General features: G+C 47.9%; 1 protein-coding gene across 1 annotated transcript; it reads left to right on the forward strand.

The window, feature by feature from the left end:
• The first annotated feature begins 2340 nt into the window (after positions 1-2340).
• LOC115312554 lies at positions 2341-4128 on the forward strand. The gene has a single exon (XM_029971357.3). It carries the CDS (start codon positions 2341-2343, stop codon positions 3826-3828), a length of 1488 nt encoding a protein of 495 aa, XP_029827217.3. The 3' UTR covers positions 3829-4128.
• Positions 4129-22114: the final 17986 nt, after the last annotated feature.

The following is a 22114-nucleotide window of genomic DNA, read 5'->3' on the forward strand; positions in this document are numbered from 1 at the left end:
CCCCTTTCCCGTTTTCGGGACCTGAAGAGGAGCGGGGGTCTTGAGCGATTGACCGACAGCCAACAGAGCTTGTAAGTGGCTGTCCGGGAACCACGTGATGAGCATGCTCAATGCACCCGTGGAGGACACGGGTGAAATTTGACGGAGAGAGCTTTCCCCTCGGCAAAAAAGACGGACGGAAAAAAAAAATTGGCTTGCTCTTTATGTTTATACAGCCTTGATGGAGATGCGCCTCAACGGGTAATCGGTCTCTTAGCTGTAGATGAGAAATTTAGCCAGTGCGGTACAACCGCTAGCCTGGGATTTTTAACGTGCATCACGCAGTAGTGATCACACGAACGCGTGCCGGTACGAAACTCATCCAGATCGAAACGGGCGGGGGCGGCGGGGATCGAACCCAGGAGGTTCCCAGCGCAAGCTTTCGCTTCACGCTCCGAGCTGAGACGCGTTAGCCCACTCGGCCACTTCCTCCCCGACGGACGGAAGCGGACCGCCGCACGACTTATGTCGGAGTCGTGTCCCCTCAATATTTCTAAAGTATCCTGTTTGGACGGGCCTTGACCTGGGTCTTAGTAACGTGTACCACGCAGCAGGGATCACACGAACACGTGCCGGTGCGAAACTCACCCATCGAAACGGGGGGTGGGGATCGAACCAATGAGGTTCTGCCACGCAAGGAGACGGCTCGCTACGGAGCGCACGACCTCTATGCCATGCCGCCACGTCACAACGTCCGCGCAAGTTTCTGCATGGGAACCTCCGCAGGGAGCCCGTTTACATCGCTCGTGAGTCTGCTTTATGCCTCGAAGCCTTTCTTCGGCTGCCACCAGGATATCGCTCCCATGAGATAAGACACAGCTCACGTGCTCTGTATAAGTTTGGTGAGCACTGTACTTCGGTAACAAGAAAGGCGCACACACTCTTTTGCCATAATAAACGCACGTTGCTGTGAAGTGGTCTAAGCGATTGCGATGATAATGTCCACAAAGCGCTCACCATATCATAGATCAGTGCTTCCATTTATACAAAGCGATATGAGCCAAATATAAGGAAAAAACGCAGGTGATCGGGGGAATTACATTCATAGTTTTTGTTTGTTTGATTTTTTTAAACATTTTTGTGTTTGTTTTTTACAATCACTTGCAGGGTGCTTTGCACTGCAAAGTTTGACAGCGCTAAGTGAGGGGAGAAGTTCATAGTTTATGTTTTTCTTTTCTTCCTTCCCTGTTCTTTTGTTTTTCGGTTTTCGTGTGCGGTCCGTCCCTATTGTTGGAGATTAGGGTACACTGTTAGTTTCGGCGAGGAGGTGTTTTTGAATCTGTAAAGAAGGTATGGACGTGTATAGCCCTTTTTTCATTTACTCTCGTCTCCAACCAAGTGGTTCCGGTTTAGGGTATGGACGAGTAAAAATTATAATATATTTCAACCTGGAAAAGGTAAGAAAAAAAATGAGGTGATGTAAAATGAAAACGAGTGACATTCACGCTTTACACGTGAACATCTTCCAATCACATGGAGAGAACACGTTTTCGCCCATACTGGAAGTTCCGCAATTTTTGTTGAATAAACTTTTAAAACTTCGTTGTTCTGTCCGTTTTTTTTTGTTTTTTTTTTGTCTTGGGTGTACTATGGATGAGCCAAAGCTTAAAAAGGACACGATATAAATTTATACATTACTCTAGAGGACAATGCGTATGTATAATGTAGTTATATGTTCTGGACGGTGGTGGTCGGCCCGCGAGAGCCTCTCTCTCAAACAGCTGCTCATCACTTGGCTGTGTAATGCTTTTCGCTATCTTTTATCTACGCATGGCGTTGGTGAAGATAGCCGAGGTCCATGCCCAGATGGATTAATAAGGGTATTGAGACTTCATTCGTGTCACCCAATGCCAATATAGATGACAGACTCCTTTCATTTCCGACAACTTTCAGCGCGTAAAAAGTTACTCCGCAAGCCAAATTGTCACACAAACCTGCATGGAAATGTTTGTTGTCAGGAGTTTTGCAATGAGCAGGGCAAGCTCGCGTCATGATGTAATTTCAGATGATTTGCAAGGGTCTGGAGCAACTGCACAGCTTTGCGGCGCTACGCTGCTGTGTCAGCTCACGTACTCGATACATATGCACCGCAGCGCGGAGACTGAGGGGACTACGGAACCAAGGCAGCCAAGGCCTCGCAACCGTTTGACGCGATACAGAGAACGGCAGGACGGCGGTTCCCGTAGCAACGAACATGTGACTATCTCGTCAAAACGAAACTATACGCGGAGCTTCGATACCGCTCGCGTTCATAGACGCGCTTCGCGCCTGCGGTGGAGTTCTAAGTGAGTTTGAAAAACCATGTCTCTTGGTTGTGCAGATAAGAACAGCGGAATTCGCTTCTACCTACAAGAAGCACAACAGGTGAGCTTCGAGAGAGCGGGGAAAATTCGCGTGTGGGAATGTGCGATGAATCCAACTTATGGACAAGCCTGGGAGAACGCCGAGAGACTGCACGAGCAGAATCGTACGCTCCACAAGTATCGTTCCTGGCACCTCATGGAGAAAGAGTGCTACGTTGCCATTATGTGTTACACGCTCAAGTTACCGAATGTGTCCCGAGATTTCAACGCCCACTGCCGCCGTGCTATGGCAACCGAAGCGAGCTGGAACGCCTTTCCGTACAAGAGCCTCTGGTATTTTCTCATTCGTGCGTTCGAGAAGTTGCCGCCGTTCTCTGCCCCAGGAGGGACCTTTTTTCGGGGTGTCGAAATGTTCCGTAGCAATGACGATCACACTGTCTCTTTTGTGCAGTTTGTGTCGGCAAGTGTGTCGAATTATCAGGCTGCCAAGTTTGGTCGGCGCCGCTATCTTCTCACGCTGGACTGCGTTCCTCAAGAACTGGTGAGAGACATCAGCTTCTACTCAGTCTATGAACACCACAAAGAAGTGCTCATCTGGCCCTTCTGTACGTTCAAGGATATCTCTCCTGATGCACTGATGTGGAACAAAAGCCTCCGCTTCAGTTCGGCCAATCCTTGGGTGGCTCAGTTGCCATCGATGAAGCCATCGTTGACAGTGACTTCAATGACGTCTAATTACATCGACAGTCAAATGTCCGAGGCAGCATCCTTTCCTTCGTCGCCACCAACGATTCTGGGTACAGTGACGGTGTCTGATGCAGATGTTGTACCAGCGGTCCCAGCAATGGAGGAGCACATGGCTCCTGAAAGTGCAAAGATGACACGGATCACGGTGTCATCTTCGCAGTCCCTCCTTGATGCGGTGTTTCGAGCATCGGAAACCTCGCGAAACAGTCAACGTCGACTATTGCAAGAAGCAACTTCAGTGGCGCCAAATGCGATTGCTGCGTCGGTAACTTCTTGCAGTGCAAAGACGACGCGGAAAACAAGCCTCTATGATGCCGTGCCTGAATCTGGAAATGCCTCCAAGAAAGTATTTATCTTGCAAGAGGCCGAAAATACGAAGCCTAGAGCGATCCTCTCCGCTGCTATACCTAGCCCCAGAACTGCTTGTGATGAACAACCTCTCCCACAATCACTCAAGAGAACCATAATCGTGAAGCCCAGCTCACTTCGCCTGGTTACTGATCCTGAGCGTCGTATGCCCACGGCTCCTTCTTCAAGAAAAGAAGGCCCAGTTACTGCCTGTGTGCTGCCACGGATGGCTACGCCCAACAGCCCAGGGGATGAGACGAAAACGTTCATTGGTTCCTCCAGCGAAAACCAATCCTCAAAACCTAAACGGAAGAAAACGACATTTCTGCTATTCGTGTTTCGCAGCTTGCTTCACACAGTCATTTGCGGAAGATATGCGAGTGTCGATTGAAGACAAAAATAGGTAGGGTAAACCATATTAGCTACCCCACCTTTTCAAAAGGGTTACTCTTCTTGTTTGGATCGCCTTCTGCTCTATATATTCCAAAATATCATATCAGAATATCAGTTGCCGAAAGAATGAATAGGCATACCCCAAGCTCTAGTTCTTTGGAAGTTGGAAACACTCTTATATCTTTTATTAATTACATCAGAAATGATTTCCTATATACTCTATATTAGAACTGTGATGCTACTTCAGATTTATATTAAACATATTTTTGGTACATGCAGTGCACCGGTTTATCGAAGTCTTCCGACCAATTTGTTATACTCCTATCTGAAAGAAGCTATCGACTAAAATAGTAACTAATTCCTTATTTGTATCCCTGTTTGTAAGGATGAAGTTCCGATTAGATTTCATGAAAAGTACTATCTTTGAAAGGTAGCTGGAGAGCAGGGTGGTTTTAGCTACTGTTTTCCCTATTGACTTGATTTCCGAAAAATGCAGCAAACAATCTTCCCTTTTTCTTTTTTCTGAAAGGCGAGAAGGCTAACTTTATTATGTGTCAAATTTTTAATAAACATGAAAATGATATTTTTGGTATATTATATGGGCATGTCGGGTAAGGTTGCATAGCCATGACCAGATTAATAACGATTTATCAAGACATTCATTAATTACAATTGACTCGCTTGTTGTTTATATAATAAGGAATGTTACAATAATAATTCCTGGAGAAGGGGAACAAGGGGGACAAAGGACCAACACAAACCTCCAAACACATCTGGGTGACTGGTGCGGTCCTGCTATCGATCCAGGGTCCTCTCCATTTCCAGTGGAGCGCTCTACCGACTGAGCTAAGCAGGAGTTAAACGTCAGTAGAGCAAACGCGTTTTAACAGCTGCCACCAGTCTTTACACCAACAAGGGTGAACGGCCTGCCTTTTAAGGTTATGATAATAACGCAATTAATGCAAAGGTGCAAGCGAGTTGGACAAGAATAACGATAATAATCCCCGAAGAAGGGGAACAAGGGGGACAAAGAACAAACAGAAGTCTCCAAACACAGCCACAATGCACTCCACGCGGTGCGGTCGGGGCATAGCTGGGTGATTTCAGATAAGATCGACCAAAGGGTGGCTGGTCGACATTTTTAAATCAACTGATGTTTTTATATGACATTGTCTAGTGTCTGGTATAAACGAATCCACACTTAGTTTTGACCAGAAAAAAAATTTGGAGACAAGAAAAATCGTAAGGCAGGGAGAGGTGGACAGTTGCAATAACGCGCACTGATGGAGGGGGCAAGTTTGAAAGTGAATAATTAAAACAATAAAATTAGGAGAATTTTAAAACTTTTTACAAACAAACTATGGGTACAACTTGCTTGTAATATAAAGTAATAATATTTATTAAAAATTTATTTAGTTTTCTAAAAATTGCCAAACATGCCTGCTCGAACGACAAATGGCAAACTTTGGAAATCTGTATCTCATGAAATAATTTAATCATTATTACATAACTTGCAGACATTATTTTACTAATATATGGCTATTATTGAAAAAATAAATAAGGTATCTGAGTGACACAATAGTTACAATATATTTAGGCAAACATGGGAAAAAAATCAAACAAAGAAAAATTCCAATGCGAATAAAAAAAAACACCACCTTCGATTTTTTTTAAATTTGGGTACCCTGTTATACTCTATTTCGGCATTCATTTCTATTAAAACATGTTGCATCAATGCACTGTGAAAGAAGAAACAACTCCCCAAAGTAGGGTCCTTTTTCAAAGCCTACACGTGTCCTATACAAGAAGTGACTCTGAGTTCCAGTTTCATGAAACTTGCACAAATCTTTTATATACATTTATTCAGATGAGATCATTGATAAAAAGAGCGATCGGTCACACAGTAAAAGGGAGGAGAAACTATATACAGCATTTTACATAAGCGTACAAAGTGGTATCATATTAGAGACTAATGATTTGAGAAAAGATGATGCAGTGTGAAGTTGTACCTTCCGGTATATTTTACATCTAGAGTAAAATAAATAACTTTACTTCCACACACAAAAACAAAGATATAATAGTAAGATATTTAGGTTGGCTGTGTATTTACGATTACAAACAATTTCAGGTGACGGATGCCATAGTGCCTAACTGGAGCAGCTTCGATGCTCTCGGTGTATGAATGAATCGTGGCAAGCCGATATATTTTATCCTGCTCGAGGATAACATTTTGGGATTTTTTTTATAGTGATCAGATAAAAATTATTAGTAACCACCAACAAAAACAGTAGGTTAAATACCCCGTGAAGAAAAATGTGATAAATAAGATGTCCCTGCATTCAAAATGAGCAGTCCTTGGGAAATCAAATTCGGCACTTTACGCTAAGGTTTTCCTCGCTGTACCCATTTAATAAAGTTGGTTCCAAGCAGATCAGACTGTCCGTGCTACATATACGTCACAGGTCCCTTCTGTTGATGACTTGCTGAGCCGCCACGCGTGCCAAGACTGAATGCCAGGGAAGGCGCGCACCGTCAGCCACTCTTCTTTTTTTTTTTTTGTTCACGATACCGAACAACCTCATTTTCGTCCAGATATACAAGATGCACGCATTTCAGTTTCTTTGATAGAACGCTCACCATTGTCCTAGCCGTCTGAATTGCGCTTACTGAACGTTCTCTCAGGTTGTTCAGCGTGGCCTGGTGCTTCACGAGTCCGCCAACTCCGTCACATGCATTTTTCCCATGTCCAGATGCAGAAAATAACCACTGGGCTTGTGGGCAATCGTCCTTTGCAAATTGGTGAAGCTGGTAGCGATTCTTGAAATGACTGGCGGCGCCGCCACTTACGTACGTCACGTACGAGTATACCGCAACGTTGTCTTCAACCCACTCCTTCACTTTTTCTAGAGCCAAGCAAGCGTGAGCGGCGTCGTGACACAGGTCCTCACTGATGATGGCAAAGCTGTTTGTAGATTTTCTTGTCGTCACTACATATGTAAATATCGAAACTTGTTTTTTTTTTCCAGTGATATGCTTGCACTTCGTCAGGAAGCACGATGGTCCAGTTTTCAGCAAAGTCAAAATGAAAGACAATGCTCCCGCGTTGCATGCACTGTTTTTCATCGTAGATCGCTTTACCTTGCGTTTGCCGGGTATGGTTGTGAAGTACCCAACTTCCAACCGTCACTTGGATGACTTTTAGGAAAGTCTCAGGTTCCAAAGTTTTTTTCACAAGGTCGCCGGACTCCCATGTTGCAAGCACAATCTCTTCATCCTCCGGGATATCAAGTTCCTGGAGTGTAAGAAACTGGCCTTTTGGGCAGTGATCACAGTCTCCTTGAAGGCACAGTTCTGTTGCTGGGTCGCACAGAAATGCCCAGTTCATTTCACCAGTGTTGAATGTTGAGCCTGTAACGTTCTCTAGAGCGGCAATACAAAGATAATAATTAGCGCAGCGCACACAAACGCACACTTCCTGGTGTGGAATACATTGGACCCATCTAGGGCGCAACGAATAAAATTTCGTTAGCCCAACGCCGGAATCGGGATGCTTGTCTTTGTATATACGGAAGGCCTCTCGTATTGAGCGTGTCATGAAGCGCTTTGGCACGAACGTTTTCTCTCCGTTGAGCATGACAGAGATGACGTCCTTCTGGTTGGGACTTTGGCGCGAACATTGTAGCTCGTCTTTCGTGAAGTACTCTAGGGCAGCAGACAGGTTCTCAGGGCTCACCTTGCACCTCGTGTAAGGATCCGGCTCATACCACACGCCATGCTTTTCCTTGAGTTTTCGGGATTTACTGATGAGGTACATTGAGGCCTGTGGAATCATCTTTTGAACCTCATTCTTCGTCAGTGTTGACGGCAGGAGTGTAAGCAGTTGACAACGTTCCCGGAGAGAGGTGGCGGTTTCAAATGCCTGCCGAAAGTTGTCCACCCACTCAGTGCATGTGGAGCATGTTGGTTCGGACGACCCCGATGGTGCGTCCCTGTCGTACGCAATACGTAGCCTTGAGCGTATATTCTTGACAGCAACCTGCTCCAGTTCTGTCTGCTTTCTCTTGACATAGGCAGGCCTGTCCCGACTTCTTACGACGCTTGGTTGTCTCAGCGGCGACACATCTGTAGGTAGTATGCTGCGATTTAGATCTTCAATTGCTTCTTCAGCTGGCACAAATATGTCAGGGCACTGCTCTGAGCTTCGCATCGAGACCTCCTTAGTGATGTGCATGAAGCAATGGTAGCACAGGTAGTCCGTCGCACTCACTTTGGTGGAACAGTCAGGCGGAAGAATTTGCTTCAACGAGTTTAGGTCCAACTCGCCAACACTTCGAAAATTCCGCTGCTTTGGTATAGTCTTTTTGTGTTTGCAAAAGTAATCTGCACAAAACACTCGTTCGGAGCTCCAGGACGTCTTCATAATGTATACATAAATAATAGAAATTAAACCCCAACTGATGGCATATAATTGCCAAGTGAAAGAACTACTGGGTGCACAAGTGACAAGTCCGAGGCTGAGGAGCTCACTCACTGCAAACGTACATTTGAAAAGAGAGGTCACAACTGAGGCTGTCGGCAAAGCTTGATCCACGTCAAAGGAAGAAAGAGGGAAAGTATCCAGACAAAAAATTGTGGTCAGCGGCCTTCGAAAAAGACTTTCCGGAATCGCACTGTCGTCCCTCCACGCGCTGATATGAAAGCACCCGAGCTTCTACCACGTGGTTCATGACACAGCCTGAGCCATGTCGGCGACCGGTTCGCGAGGGGTTGGCAGTGGGGTTACGTTGATGGTCACTCGGATTAGTCCTTGCTGTACTGAGCTACCGCCTGCAGTGCCTTATCGCCGGCTGGTGTCAACAACGAGAACACAGACACCCTGTCTACACCAAAACTACAAGCGTTCACCGCACACGCGTCGCCGCCGCTTTTAAGCTTTTGTGAAATTGCTTTCTTTTGCCGCGGAGAACCGCCTTATCTTAACTACGCGCCTGAAATCCTTCCAGGCGGGCGTACACAATATCAAGCATTTCGAGAAATGCCCGTGGAGTAGAACTATGGGAAAATTCGGAGCCCGCGATGTCGATATCGTCGCCGTTGTGTTTGTACGCCGTCGCGTACTGCAGTCCCCCGTTGGGGGAGGGGGGGGGGGGGGCGGTCTTACTACGATAACATGGCGACAGCGTTTACACTCTATGTATTTACGCGAGGCTCGAGTATTTGGGGATAATGCTGCCGGTTGGTGTGCCCCTTTGTGCCTGATATTATCGCCCGTGACGCCAGCGAGTGAGATGGCGACAGGCATGACTGCTCAGTAAACAGGCGTCGGCGGCCATGTTTTGCTGGTTGAAGCGAACCCCCTTGTCCTTGACAGCGAGCGGGGAAATGCGAAAAAAAGATTGTATCGGCCGTTTTGCCAGAACTAGCGACGAGTGTCGTCTGCGGTTTCCGGCAACTATTTTGCCATAATCGTGAGCTTAGCGAGGAAATGATTTTTGCTAGCCACAGAACACTACCACGCAGAAAGGGAATGCTTGAACATGTTTTTGTTCTGGATATATATCAGGGATATATATGAGAGAGAGAGAGAGAGAGAGATGAAGGTAGAGCGGAAGAGGGAATAGCATATAGTGTCGCAGGAGAATAAAGTAAACAAAGTTCCTAGTGGCCGATGGCTGCATGATCTTTTCTCGGATCACTAGTCCGTAATATGATACCTCTTTGTACACAGTAGTTTCTCCTTAATTTAAGTGTGTGAACGATTTCTTTAGTTATCATTGGCCTCATCTGAATAAAAGTATATAAAAGATGTGTGTTGGTTTCATGAAACTGGAGCTCAGAGTCAGTTCTTGTATAAAACACTGCTAAGTGTAGGCTTTGAAAAAGGACCCTACTTTGGGGAGTTGTATCTTCTTTCTCAATAAAATGATGCAACATGTTTTTAATGGAAATGAATGCCGAAATAGAGTATAACAGGTTACCTAAATTTAAAAAAAAAAATCGAGGGTGGTGTTTTTTTATTTGCATCGGAATTTTTCTTTGTTTGATTTTTTTTCCATGTTTGACTAATTATATCCTAACTATTGTATCACACAGATACCTTAGTTATTTTTTAAATATTAGCTATATATTAGTAGAATAATATCTGCAAATTATATCATAATGATTAAATTATTTCATGAGATACAGATTTCCAAAGTTTGCCATTTGTCGTTCGAGCAGGCATGTTTGGCAATTTTTAGAAAACTAAATAAATTTTTAATAAATATTATTACTTTATATTACAAGCAAGTTGTACCCATAGTTTGTTTGTAAAAAGTTCTAAAATTCTCCTAATTTTATTGTTTTAATTATTCACTTTCAAACTTGCCCCCTCCATCAGTGCGCGTTATTGCAACTGTCCACCTCTCCCTGCCTTACGATTTTTCTTGTCTCCAAATTTTTTTTCTGGTCAAAACTAAGTGTGGATTCGTTCATACCAGACACTAGACAATAACATATAAAAACATCAGTTGATTTGAAAATGTCGACTAGCCATCCTTTGGTCGATCTTATCTGAAATCACCCAGCTCTTCTTTTTGATCTTCAGTCGCTTAAATGAACTCAATCATGGCAATTATTAACCGTCGTTAGTGAATTTCACCCGCTGCTGCATGTAGTGGCAGCAATGTAGCGCTGAAAAAAAAAAAGGGGGGGGGGGGGCGAAACGCAGGGCGTGACCTGTATATGTTCACGATTGGTGATTGGTTCTTCGGGGCTCTTATCAGCGAATGCCGCAATCTGATTGGCAGCGGGCCGAGAATGAGATTCTCAGGATTCGACACGCCCTGCGTTGCTTAAGCTCTCGGTGACCATGCACTCTAAGAAATGCCTGCGCGTCTACTTACCCGCAAAACACTCAAAGAGCCAATCTCTGCGATCTACGAAATCAGCCCAGCGAATGATCAGGCGCAACATCCGTTTAGACCTTAAAATGAAGTCTGCACTGTGGCATTACGCGGCTACCTCGGAACGTAATGTGAAACAAAGATAAAAGGTAAAATATTAGACAAGTGATATCAGCACGGTCGCGGGCTAGAGAGAGAGAGAGAGAGAGAGAGAGACCGCAGTGTTGTGTCAGTTTCCATTACCTTCGCATCAATCGCAGAACAAACTTTATAGCTTCAGCACCGTTACCCATCTCGGTTGGGGAGAAATAAAACCACCTCAAAATACTTTTTTTTTTTTTTTTTAAGATTTGACTGGTTTTTGATTTTAACATAAAACTTAATGCAGGTTTTCAAAGAAGTATTTTTGAGCGTGATGAGACGGTAGAGTCAGTGCCTTGCGATCAGTGTGACACTCGGCATCTGCCATGAACACGTAGTGGTGAACGCTCTGAGTCTCCGCAGTGTCCACGTAACCCAAATATGAATCATAAGTTAACAACGTCGGCTCTTCGAGATGTTGCGCTACTGAACATCGTCTCGCGATTCCCAGTTGGCATGTGTGTGCAGTCTGGATCAAAGGGCCACATAATTAAATCTACCCAAACATCGCTATACTACGTTCCACTTGAACAGCAGCAGGTGCTACGAGCCATCGGAGCCAATCCAGTGACGCGTGAGTGCCACGTGACTTTTGAGAAAGGCGCAGCATTGTGCGGGGCTCGTAGTCTCGTCACATGTTCCCCGCGCTGAATTGACGGTCCATCGTAAGGTACGTGAAACGGATTGTAGCAGAAGAAGGCAGTGTAGGAATTTGCGCCGACTACATAACGTGATCAGCTCTAATCTAGACGTTTGCAAAAAATAATAATAATAATAATAATAAGGGTACGTTTTCTGGAGGCCCACTCCCGTGCTGGCAGAAATGGCGAGCGCGCACCGCTTTTACGCGCCACTAATCCGCAGAAGCAGCGGGCGAAGCATCGGTGGTTCGGCGCTCGGCGCCGATCGGGAGAGGAAACACCAAGCAGATGCGAGTCGGACTCGAGAAGAGACGCTGCGACTTGTGTTCAAAACGTACTACGTATACTGTTCGAGGTGGAGTTTGGTGTCGCTCGTCCGAAGGCCCCATGTGCTCATGATGACGTCCATTCCCCCATCCCCCCATCGCCGAGGTCTCGGTGTCCGAATTGGAGGCGGGAGACGAAGTAACAGGACGGAAAAACTAGTTTATTTACATGAGTATAAGTAGGAGCGTAATGGCAAGTGGAGCACATGCCATTGGAAGGCCAGTCCCGCATTCCGAAGCTGGCCCTGACGCCAGCAACCTCCTCTCGGCGCCGATGCTCGGTCGTTGTTGTTCTCCGAATCAGTGCTGCCAACTCAAAAATTGAAAACCCGCAGTCGGAATCCCGAAAACCGCTAAATTCAAAACATAACGCAAAACGATTTTTTAGACTTTTTTTTTTTTTTGTTTTAATTCTTGACAGAGGTATAATAACAGTAAAGATCATATCAATGCCATCTGAAAGGAAGCTTTCCTTTTGTTTTGACTAGAAATCTGTCACGCCACGCCACAGTTCACCCAGTGTCACTGATTTCTACCCAGGTGATACGAAGCCAAAATTGCAGAGTGAACGCATACGAACATGGCAAGGGACCCTTCAGCAATGCGCGACTACTAACTACAGCGCGAAACACATGTACGACGAAACCGTCCGATCCGACGTCCGACCGCGCAATACGACGGTCGGAGGCGAGGGTTTTCAACGCTCTCCGATGCTACGAAAACCCTCTCCCCCCAAGGTCATTCCGGCAGTCCGCACGTCGGATCGGAAGGTTTTCGTCGTACATGTGTTTCGCGCTGTAACCGCTCATTCACACTGGAAGCGGATCCGCGTTCGCAAAGCGGTTGCGGACGCGGTTGTATAAAGATCGTAACCGCTTTGCGAACGCGGGTCCGCTCCAGTGTGAATGAGCGGTAATGGCGCGTTCACACTGGAAGCGGATCCGCGTTCGCGAAGCGGATCCGCGCGTTCTCAACCGCAAAGCGGCTAGGATCGAGCGGTTGGAGCGCGTTTTTGCCAACCGCTTCGAGACCGATTTCTCCCAACCGCTTTCACGAACCGCAAAGCGGTAACCAATCACAACGCGACGCTGACGTGACGTCAGTGAGTTTCGAAACAAGATGGCACCTGTCGGTGGTGAGGCGTCCAAGGCGGTGTAGTCCTAGCTAGAGCACTATATAGCTCCTTCGGAGCAGAGTAGCGCAATCTAGAACGCCGCCTCTCGGCGACTAACGGCGAACGCCCGGAGGTTCCAACTGTGGTCAGAAATGCATGGAGAAGGTGAGACAATCGCTGTTTCTTCAGTATTGTGGGGGTGTACGGAGTGGTAATTGTTTTTGACATAATAATGGAACATTTCAGAATAATTTGCGCTAAGTTTTGTGCCCCGCAAGGACCTGACTTTTTTTAAAAAATTGCTTGAGCGGCATCATGCAGCAGACGACACGGCGACGTCACACCATTCACGTGACCCGCTCCGGCCAACCCGAAAAGCCCATCTCCGCTGCGAGCAAAAATCGTCTGCTTCAAACGCCATTGCCATGGAAATTGCCTTCTCAAAATTGGCACACGCATCCGATATTATTAAAACTTTGATAAAGTGTTTAGTGCTTTACTAACTTCACGGCAGACTAGTTTTGAAAAGTGTGAACTCGCCGTTAATTTTTTAATCAGCCGTGTTGTATCGACCTCCATGTATTCTCCCATAGGGCGGGCCGCCTCCTGGAACCCTCAGTACCACGTGACTCGCGCCGAGCCGCTCTGTCGGCCATGTTGTCGGCAAAACACGGGGTTCAAAGGATTGCGCTACTCTGCTCCGTAGGAGCTATATAGTGCTCTAGTCCTAGCGCTGTAGTCTTAGCTTTCGACAAATCAACGGAGAAACTTGATGTTCACGTCCGTCACTCGAATCCGCCGCGAAAAGAATTGCCTCGTAATTTTAACGGGCTTCGCACCGGTGATTTGGTTTGGGTAAGAGTTTGTTTATTATTCCCGGTGCCACAACCCAAGCTCGCTGCCTTGCTAATCTCTGCCTGTAGAACGTCGGAGCCCGCCCCTGATCGACCGAAATAACAGCCTTTCTACCCACTAAGATAGTCGCGTGAACTATTGAAAGCTTTCGACACCGTGCATGACCACCACGAAGGCCGATAGAGACGAATCCCGGAGAAAAGCTCACCGGAGAAAAGCTCACCGGAGAAAAGCTCACCGGAGATAAGCTCACCGGAGAAAAGCTCACCGCAAAACCGGCGGATGCGGTGAAAAGCTCACCGGCCATTGAGCGTATGTGGAGAAAATTTGCCCACCGATATTTTTTCTTCTTTTTATATGGAGGCTGTTGGATCGAGCGTAACATATATCAATTTATTATCATTAACATTCGTCAGCTTTGTAAAAGGTAAAATGTCCCCGTTTGTAATATTTGTTAAGCTTATTGGGTATATTGCTCCCAAATTAATAATTGCGGGAGAGTGTTTTTTGTGGCTTCCTATGCAACGAAAGCCTAACTAAAATCTTTATAAACCTAAAAACAGGAAAAACTTAAAAAAAAAAAGAAAACGTAATGATGACTCCTAAAACCTAAAAATCAAAGGTGTAAATGCCGAAAATCCAAAAGTGCATGCGCAACAACACGGTGCCTGAAATTCTCTTTGAAGCTTTTGTTAACATTTGAAAACAGGATAAAGCAGTCAATAGGATATCGAGGCTTCTTTTTTTACACGGACATGCACGCTTTCTAGCCGTTCGTGCTTCCACGGAAATGCACGCTTTCTAGCCGTTCGTGCTGCATGGTGTTTCCACACGTTCCCTTTGTGTGATAGTGCCTTCTACGGTGAGCCACCCATGACCCTCAGAGCTGCGCACTGTCACCGTTGTTACTCGTGAGCTATATAAGAACTAGTCTTTTGTTAGGTAGGTAGCGAATTGGGCGAGTTGGTAAACGTTATACATGATGAAAACCGCTCAAACGACGACGACGGGGTGAAGACAACAAACACGACACGACGAAGCTGTTCTCGCAACTAAAGTTTTGTTAGTGAAATTAACAGAAAGAAAACAGCGTAGCCGACACTGATGACTGGCCGACTGGAAGCGGATCCGCGTTCGCGAAGCGGTCGCGGATGCGGTTCGCGAGCGACCCCGTTTAGACACACCGAGAGGCGGTTGGCGGTTTCTCGGTGATCACGCGTGATCTTTTGAGACTTGCGTTTGGCAACCCTGTTTTACAATCCAAAATCCACTTTAATTCAAGATCCAAAGCCAAAGTTTTGCTATTTTGGCACTCGGAATATTTTTCTCCGGGATGTTCGCACGCATCACAAGTTCAGGCAGCGTAAAAAGAAGCATGGACCCGCCAAACTCGCCTGTGATTCCCTCGACTTCGCCCACAAGCAAAGCAAAGCTAGGCGCGCCTTGCTCACTCAGAACAGGATGCCCTCGACCTTTTCTTCGAAGTGGACCCTTCCCGCATGAATAGCTGACCTTGTTTTCGGCATAGAGGGCCAGTTTTCCCCCTCGTTGTTGTTCGCTCTTATTATTTTCGAAGTTGTGAGCGGTGGGGTGGACCGTGGTGCGGGGGAATGTGTTCGGTGCTAGCCGGTCGTGGCTTCGTTGGTGGCGGACTCTCCTCTCGTCACTCGCTCGTCGATCAAGTCTACTGTTTGTTTGACATTAAGCTCAAATAAACGCCGTATGGATTACCTATGCACTGTCTGGTACGTACACTTTATTCCTTGAGTAGGTTCCCTTTATTTATTTTATTAGTAGTAAACGTTACAGGTCGAGCTAGCGCAGGTACCCTGCCCCCTCCGCGGTAATGCGTCAGCTACGCAATCAAGCTCACGACGTCTCTATCGGCCTTCGTGGTGATCATGCACGGTGTCGAAAGCTTTCAATAGTTCACGCGACAAACTTAGTGGGTAGAAAAGCTGACATTTCGGTCGATCAGGGGCGGGTTCCGATGTTCTACAGGCAGAGATTAACAAGACAGCGAGCTTGGGCTGTGGCACCCGGAATAATAAACAAACTCTTACCCGAACCAAATCACCGGTGCGAAGCCCGTTAAAATTACGAGTCAATTCTTTTCGCGGCGGATTCAAGTGACGGACGTGAGCATCCAGTTTCTCCGTTGATTTGTCGAAAGCTAAGACTACAGCGCTAGGACTACAGCGCCTTGGATGCCTCACCAGCGACAGGTGCCATCTTGTTTTGAAACTCACTGACGTCACGTCAGCGTCGCGTTGTGATTGGTTGCCGCTTTGCGGTTCGTGAACGCGGTTGGGAGAAATCGGTCCCGAAGCGGTTGGCAAAAACGCGCTCCAACCGCTCGATCCTAGCCGCTTTGCGGTTGAGAACGCGCGGATCCGCTTCGCGAACGCAGATCCGCTTCCAGTGTGAACGCGCCATAAGACCGGTTCAACTCGTAGAGTCGTCTGCTACCAGAGGAGAAAGGTGCAGCGGCCGAAACATGCTACTTCGTTGCACCGCGCGCGACCAAATCCACATCCTTCGCAGATAGTTCTGTTTCGAAATAGCGGCACCTGGCTCGTCTGCTATCACCAGGAACCTCCAGTCTTTTCTAAACTTTTGAGCGTACTCGACTTAATGTTTTGATGACGTCACAGGCGTTACTCTCACAAACCAGAACATTACTGAGAGTAAGCGAAGACGACTGTGGCATATAAAAGGTGCATAGTTGACAGTAAATCGATATAACTTCTATATCGCTAAAAAACCGCCGAGGTTACATAAAACCGGCTAAAAATCCCGCCGCCCGCAAAACAATAATTTATCCCGCTAAACAGAACCAAAAACCGCCAAGTTTAGCGGGAAAACCGCTAAATTGGCAACACTGCTCCGAATTGAAGGCGTTGCAACCTAAGAACGAAGGGCGAGGGTAAGACGGACCGGGGAGGAAGAAGCACGCGGAACGCTGGAGAAGAGAGGGGGAAACCTCCTTCCCTCTTTAGCATTCCGTCTGCTTCCTCCTCCCCGGCCCGTCTTACCCTCGCCCTTCGTTCTTAGGTATTGACGTCACTTCCAGTATGGGCGAAAACATTGTTTTGCCTTTGCCACGCCAATAGAAGGCATTTAGGAGATAAGCGTAACCGTCACCCATTCTTGTTTTGCCTCCCCTATTAGGTGGCTGGGGACGAGAGTACACAGAAAAGGTTTATAGTAGGGGATTGTCTTACATGCGGGAGACGCAGACAACTGCACATCCGTTGAGGATCGGATATTGTCTCGCGTTTTCGTGGAATGCAGACGCCTCCGTGGAAGGCAGACGCCGTAGACGCCGTAGGGTTAACGTCTGTTCCCATGCGCTTAAACCGAAGTCCGGGAGAAACGCTTCTTCGGTTCTAGGTCAGACAGGTCGAACGCGCGAAAAGGGCTCGGATAGCACGACAACCGTCTCGACGTTCGCCTGGTTGTCGTCCACACAGGAGTGCAAGGTCGATCGCAACAGCAGTGAACGTTTAATTCAAGTACGTATCAAACTGGCAAAGTAGGACCGGCGACGGTTGTTAACACGCAGCCATCAACAAGTATACATTTATAAAATCCTCAACAGACAGCCACGGCTACGGGATGGTGGTGGAGAGTTTGGAACTGTGCTCTCCGCGGAGCTTTTCATGGCACATTTCCACGTAATGAAGCCATTTATATTAACGAAAAGCTGCATAACTCACGGAAACTAGAAACACATATGCGCCTGCTAAAAGAAAAACTGTAAGTGTAGTAACGTCAAAATTACTTTATAGGGTTGGAGTGAGCTGTAAGTCATGAGCGAAGGAAGCACCTGATGATAGATAGATAAACCGTAACTAAAAGAATATTTTCGGGATTATTGTTGCGGCAAAGGTTTTATTCAAATCATCATGGTAAAGCTGGCCTGATTTAAATCACGATTTAAATTATATTGACTTTTATTCTCCTCACTGACTGGATGACAGAGGCCAGTTGAACTCCGAAGGAGACGACGACATCTGCAGTACCGTGTAGAGAGCCGAATGAACGGCTCTCTACTGCTGCGCACTTCGGCGCTCATTCCGTTCCCGCTTTTCTTCCACCGAAGAAATGTTGCCGCGATCTATGAGCGACGGCGGCAAGCGAACAACCGGCAAACAACACTCTGAACAGATCGCATAACATCCTGTATTCGACTCTTTGCTGATGACTGCGTAATTTACCGATCTGTATCTAACCTGAACGATAACATAACCTTACAAGTTGACCTTAATTTAATAGCCGACTGGTGTAAATAGTGGAAAATGACAATTAACTTTTCTAAAACAAATCTCGTTTCCTTCACGCGTGCTCATAGTCCTCTCTCTTTCACTTACACCATGTGCAGCCAGGTAATTACCAAGTGTCCATCTTACAAATATCTGGGTGTTCACTTATCTGACGATCTTTCATGGAACACGCATATAACACACGTCATGTCTAATGCTAACCGCTCTCTTGGCTATCTTCGACGGAATCTGTAACTAGCACCATCATCAGTTAAACAACTAGCCTACACTACACTCGTAAGATCGCAACTTGAATACGCGTCATCCATTTGGTCCCCTTGGCAACATTCATTGATAACAAACATAGAGGCACTTCAATATCGCGCAACTAGATTCTTTTTTTTTTTCAGGTTACTCACAAGACATTAGCATCAATTCTTTACGAATGAAATCTAACCTTGATCTGCTCTCATCGAGAAAGAAATTATCACGCCTGTCACCTTTCTCAAGATTTACTATCATAACCATGACATCAGAACTTTTCTATTATCCCCAGCCACTCGCATATTTCCTCGCATTGATAACGTCCGTAAAGTTCGTCCAATTTAGGTCGTTTCCACACGAACGGTTCGCACTCGAACGTATCCGCGATGCCACTGCGCATGCGCGCGCGAGTCGTTCGGGGAGTCGGGAGGCTCTTCTCGTTCGTTTCTCCCATTCCAGCCGCTGGAGTCGCCACCACAACGCAGCCAGCACCGTTCACGGCAACGTTACTAAAACACTCAGTTGGGAAACTCCCATAGAGACAGCTTTGAAAAAGTGGCCCCAATCTGTCTCCGAGCACCGAGCTAATGACGAACACAACCCCACCATTTCTCCCGCAGCGGCCATTCGAGGAACTGCACGTGACTTATATTTTGGCTTTAAGAACAGATACAGCGGGAGAGGTTACAGGGTTTAAAGAAAAGTTTATTGACACTGTAAACTGCAAGACGTAAATCACACCGGTATACAATAGGAACATGTACGCTACAAAGATCCAGGGACGGAGGTAACGAAAAAACATAACTTAGCGAACCAAATATGGCCGCTGTTTACATCTCATCAGCACACACGAGGAGGGTTCTCTCCTTTACCTAAGAAATGTCAGTGTAAGCCAGGCGTAGCGTTCGGCTGGCTAACGTCATATCCCCCCCCCCCCCCCCCCCCCTTTCACCCCACCCCACGCCTCTCACACCTGTGCGAGAGGCGCGAAAAGCAAGTGGATGTGACCACCGACCAGCCGGACGTAGCGGCAAGACCACCGCCTGAGGAACTCTTCCTCGCCCAACCAAAAGAGCTCGGAGTCTAGGTGACGGAGCAGGGTACCCCGCAGTCGAGAGAGGACTGGCCACATTGCACGAGATCGTCGTTGCTGGCCAACCGCCGCACAACGATTCTGCCAGAGGACCAGTTGGCCGACTGCCAACAGGAGCAGGGCGAAGCCCCCGCGGGGGCACCTACCGCCTGACACAAAGTTCCAGATGCCGATACCCCGGAAGCCATGGTGCACCAAACGCCAAAATGAGCGCGCAACGGGACAATCAAAGAAAACATGGGTGTTTGTTTCTACCTGTCCACAGTTGGGGCACTTAGGGTCGGGAACAATGCCCCAGCGGTGGAGTCGTTGTCTTGTTGGAAGGACACCCCAGCCCCGACGCCACTCAAAATCCTCCACAGGTCCGGGAAGGCGGCGAGAAACCAACCAGGTCCACGGAAAGGCGTTCGCCCGATCCCTCTGCTCACGAGTGATCCGGGTCACGCAGAGCTCTTCGACGACGCGAGCCGGTGGCACTTCGCGCACTTCGAGGTCTGGTAACGCCCGCCTCAACTCTTCTTGGCAAGCCACCACCGCTTGGTAAAACGGTGGCGTTGCTTCTGCGCTCGGGTAAAGGTTGCCCAACGCGCGAGGAACAAGTACTCGGCGCGAGGGCCCTAGAAAATAAAGAGCCAGGGACCGTACCGGGTGATCCGTGTCATCTAACACCCCTAGAACAGTGCGGAGGGAGAGCAGGCGGCACACCGTGCTGACGCAGGGCATGCCCCTTCCGCCCAGTGACGTGGGAAGGCGGAGCACCGACCTTGTCACTAGCTCAGTGCCCCTGCTCCAGTAAAACCGGAAGAGACATGAGGTGATGCGGCTAGCGAATCGAGAAGGGGGAAGTGCAATGTGGGCAACATAGAAAAGTTGCCCACAAAAAACAGCTCTTACTAGGTAAGCTCTGTCGCGGAGGGAGAGCGTAAAGGTCCCTGCAACAGCCACCTGACGTTCAACGGCGGATGCTACAACCTCCCACGTGCGGGGTGCCACTCCACGAGAGTCAAAAAACACGCCGAGAACTCGGAGCTCGTTCACAATCTGGATATCCGCAGGTAGAGCGGGAGGGGAGCCTCCAAACTCCAAAGCCTGGCTCTTGGTAGTGTTTACACAAGCCCCAGAGAGTGCGCCATACTCCAGGAACAGCTGTCCAGCAGCCTCAAAACTGTCAGAGTTGCGGACAAACAAACTGACGTCGTCTGCGTAGGCGCTAACCACGACTGAGTCCCGGCCGGGCAGCGGAAAGCCACAAATCCGGGAGCAGGATGCAAGACGTCGGAGAAGCGGATCAAGACTAAGAACGTAGAGTAAGGGAGACAACGGGCAGCCCTGTCGTACTCCCCTACTTACTGGAAAAGGCGGAAGAAGACACCCGTTGACTTGCAAATGGCCAGTCAGTCCGCTGTATAGGGACTGAAGTAACGAAATGAAAGTCTCGGGGAAGCGAAAGGCTCTCAGGACCTCGAACAGATAACTATGCTCAACCCTATCAAACGCTTTCGCTTGATCGAGGGAGACACAGGCCCCCGACAGATGGGTAAAATTCGCGTACGAAAAGAGGTCTCGTGTGAGTGACAGGGACGAAAAAATGTTTCTCCCAGGCACCGAACACGTTTGAACTGGGCTCACCACATGGGGCATGACCGTACGGAGGCGCGAGACGAGTAGAGACGCTACTATCTTATAGTCTGCGTTTAACAAAGTGATAGGTCGCCAAGCCGCAGGATCCGATGAAGAGCCACCCTCCTTTGGGAGGAGGATGACGCGACCTCTTCTGAAGGATGGTGGAACTTCGCCTGTCTCCAGAAAGCCGTTCACAAGCTGGACTAGGGGATTCGCGAGGACATCCCAAAAAGTGACATAAAATTCGGCTGGTAAGCCGTCGGGGCCTGGGGCAGACCCGACTTTCATAGCCCGGAGGACGTCAAAGAGTTCCTCGCGTGTTGTAGGACGGAACAGAGAGGAGCCGAGATCATCAGGGCAGGCCGGGAGATCTCCGCAAAAAAGGCGAACCCGCTCGGCGAAATTCGAGATGTTTACGGCGGGGTTCGAGCAAAATAGGGACGAAAAAAAATTTCGGAACACCGCGCCAATTTCACGGGGGTCCTCCGAAAGGCTACCGTCCGCGAGATGTACACTGGGAACGTACGAGTACCCGTCCCCACCGGCGCGTGTGGCACGGAGGCACCGGAGCACCTCCGGGTCTTCCACCGGCTGGTCACGCAGCCGCTGCGCCACAGCACTTCGAGAGGACATGCTCAACAGACGTTGATGGCGATCGCGAAGAACCGTGAGGTACTCAAACATCAAGGAGGTGCGCACACCACCACGCTGCACAATGCGAATGCGACGGACAAACTCATTGATGGCCTCCGTCGTGCGGCGCCGAAGCGACTTCCCAGCTGCCGTCGCGAAAAACCGGCAGTCAGACTTCAGCGCGTCCCACTGGGCGGGGGACAAGGCAACGGCCGTCAGTGACGCCCGAATCGATTGTCGTAAGCTAGAGATGGACGGTTCGTCCCGCAGTAGCGAGATATCTAGGCGCCATGTGTCGCCGCGTGGGTACAAAAAACCCGTCACATCAAAAACCGCTGAAACCGGGCGATGATCTGAAACATAGCCTGCAGCTGATGGAAAGGAAAGCACCTCGCAGCTGAGGAGACGCAATGCAAGATGTTTCTGGACATAGACGCGGTCCAGC

Source organism: Ixodes scapularis, unplaced genomic scaffold (genome assembly GCF_016920785.2).
Source record: "Ixodes scapularis isolate PalLabHiFi unplaced genomic scaffold, ASM1692078v2 PGA_scaffold9__187_contigs__length_104089568, whole genome shotgun sequence".
NCBI lineage: Eukaryota > Metazoa > Arthropoda > Arachnida > Ixodida > Ixodidae > Ixodes > Ixodes scapularis.